The sequence below is a fragment of the Cibotium barometz genome, chromosome 3 (genome assembly GCF_041138505.1).
Source record: "Cibotium barometz isolate CiBa-2024 chromosome 3, ASM4113850v1, whole genome shotgun sequence".
In the NCBI taxonomy this organism is placed as follows: domain Eukaryota; kingdom Viridiplantae; phylum Streptophyta; class Polypodiopsida; order Cyatheales; family Cibotiaceae; genus Cibotium; species Cibotium barometz.
In genome coordinates, this window is record NC_141048.1 from 65255312 (window position 1) to 65258120 (window position 2809).

The window sequence follows — 2809 nt, forward strand, 5'->3', positions numbered from 1 at the left end:
GTTGTTGCGCTTTCGGATTTTAATAAGGGCAACAATCTCATCCTTGAGGCCCCAATCGTAGAAATGGTCGTAGAACTGGTTTTTTCGGAAAAAAGGCCAGAAGATGTAAGACACCACAGGATTACAAATAGACATCAACAACAAGAAGAAAGGAGGCAATGGTAGATGGGAGGCTTACAATGCATGGAGATCCTGGATGGGTGATAATATACGCATATCCTTGCATTACTTTGTCAGCAGGGAATGGCCAGTGCATCTGTGTCGACCCCGTGTCGTGGTTTTCTATGAAAGTAACAGCTTTCTCTGCCCAGAACCCGATCATGCCAGGCGGTCTGCTGCTGCAGTCCCTTAGCCTCCAATACTGGCAGTGAACAGCCTCCTGCAGAATCCCCTTGGTTGTGAAATCAAAGGCCGTTGCCCTCCCCCCTGTGGCATGCACCCAATCCACTAGCTCTTGCCTGTGGCTGTCTTGATCATATTGTAGCCCATCATCACCATAGTTTAGAGTTGTCCACACCTCTCCTACGGAGAACTCTGGCTCTGTTCTCTCTATATAGAGACCTACATAATGGCCTGCAAACCCTTTTGCAAAATCAAACCTCCATCCATCAAAGCCAATTACAGCCTTCAACCACTTCATCCAATTGATGAGGTCATGCTGGACACGTTCGTTTGTGTGGTCAATGTCTGGTGCAGCACCAAAATCCTCACCCGTATCAGGCTGTCCAGACCCATCAGTGTATGGGTGATCATCCTTGGTGACAGCCCAAGGTCCCCAATCAAGCCGCTCGTCGTGTGTACCGCCCTCAAAGATACACCATACCCCACGGTGATCCTGCTTGTCTGCACACCTATGGTTGATCACTATGTCCGCAATGCAGCGAATTCCATTGTCATGAAATGTGTCAATGAGCTGCTTCAGCTTCTCCTCATCCCCATACTTGGAGGAATTCAAATCATAGAGCCTCCCTGGCATGTATCCTGCAAGCATAGGCATCAGGCAATGCTTAGTGCATGAAAATGAAATCACCTTCACTGGTATGTACTTGGCAAAATCCATTTAATCATTTCCTGTGACGTGATAAAAGTGTACGAATGTGCACATGCCCATCTATGGGCATTGATAATCCCATCGATGTGTGTGGGCACATGAGAGCAGCCACCCTCCCTTGAGATAAAATGTCAGACTCTCACATTGATACACCTATAACTGCACAGTTAAGGCTAATTTTTGCCACCGACCTTGAGGTGCCACAGAGTGGCTTGATGGAGGCAGCCAAACATCAGTGATACCCGCGTCTGCAAGTTCTTTAGTGACCTTAATGAGCACATCGTACCAGCATTTCGTTCTCCAAGACTCCCAGTTGAAACCCTAATCCAGATTACACAGAAGGCTTAACTCAGGCAGGAACTCAAATCGAAGCAAGGTATTCCTATCACATCATGGCTAAAAGTATATGTGCATGTATGCATGTATATATATGTATAGAGACATAATATATGTAAAAAATCTACATGTCTACACATGTGGAACCTGCTTTAAAAGCCATAATTAATTCTAATACAGGGGTTCAAACACCACATACAATGACAAGAGGGGCTCTAAGTTACAGCATTCTCTTCAGTCAGGACCAGAAAGATTATCTCGCACCCTAAGTTAGAAAGTTACCTGGAACATAATGCTATCGAGGGGATCTACTTTGATGTTCCCGCCTCTGCAGGATGGCTTTTGGATCTGCGACAGGACTTCCTGCACAGCGACATCTGTGAGCTTGTCGTCGGGTGGCGCAGGGGTGGCCTGCACTGCGGTGATGCGGATCGAAGCCCTACTCTGAAGAGATGGCAACCTCGGGGACATAAGGAAAGATGGCGGAGACGGGGAGAAACCAGAGAGGTAGGGGTTTTTCCGGCTGCTGAAACAGAACTTGGCATGGCAGCTCTGGCAGGGCGAGGTCAGAACAGCCATGGGAAGAGACAAGAACAGATACAACTGAAGGTCTGAAGAAGCTATGCACGGCGAAGAGAAGCCGGGTAGCGCAGGGGAAATGCGGCTTCAATAACAGAAAGAGTGATGACTCTTGAGCACAGAGACAGAGAGGGAGGGAGAGAGAGAGAGGGAGAGGGAGAGGGAGAGGGAGACGAGGTTGGTGTTAGTTTCGGTGAGCGCAGTCCTAAAGTACACTACCAGTTTACAACACAGTGTCGACGTGGAAGCTTGCCTATGCACCAGCTGTCCCATAGACGTGTCAGGAGACGAGGTTGGTGCTGGTCTCGGTGAGCGCAGTCCTAAAGTACACTACAAGTTTACAACACGGTGTCGACGTGGAAGCTTGCCTATCCACCAGCTGTCCCATAGACGTGTCGACTGCCTGAGCAGCATCTTCCAATTATTTCTCACCACTTGTCGGTCAGATTGCCGACCTGCGTTTGTCAACGTGTCGCTTTTTAAGAGCTGATTGACTTTTACATTCAAATATCGTGGACCCTTCACACCGAGGCCTGTGGACATCGCAAGTTAACTGTGATGTGGGAAGCTGCCCTTATTATATACCAAACAAAGGGTCCTTTTTTGCACACAGGACTTGCAAGATTCTTTTTTTTTACTTGAAATTTTATTTTCTCAATTTCAAAAAAATTGTACAATTTGAGGTGATTTAGTCATAATTTAGCTTTCAAATCCGTGAATTCTAAAGCTCAACTTGTACTCATAAGTTTTTCAGTGTGTTGAGAAAAATATTTTCTGCCACCACAAGAAGGTAGTAGATCTTACTAACATTATTTCTTTTCCCACCCAAAAAAAAAAAGTTTT

The 2809-nt window shown here is 46.5% G+C and overlaps 1 protein-coding gene across 1 annotated transcript in view; it reads right to left on the reverse strand.

The window, feature by feature from the left end:
- LOC147640404 (alpha-amylase type B isozyme-like) overlaps positions 1–2150 on the reverse strand; it is a 2820-nt gene extending 670 nt beyond the window's left edge. The window contains exons 1-4 of the mRNA XM_086780169.1: positions 1670–2150; positions 1243–1372; positions 179–981; positions 1–75 (exon numbers count right to left, since the gene is read on the reverse strand). The exon at positions 1–75 is cut by the window's left edge and continues 670 nt beyond it. Of these exons, the coding sequence (XP_086636295.1) occupies positions 1–75; positions 179–981; positions 1243–1372; positions 1670–1966 (1305 nt within the window). The 5' untranslated portion in view covers positions 1967–2150. The remainder of the gene's footprint in view (positions 76–178; positions 982–1242; positions 1373–1669) is intronic.
- Between the last annotated feature and the right edge of the window lie 659 nt (positions 2151–2809).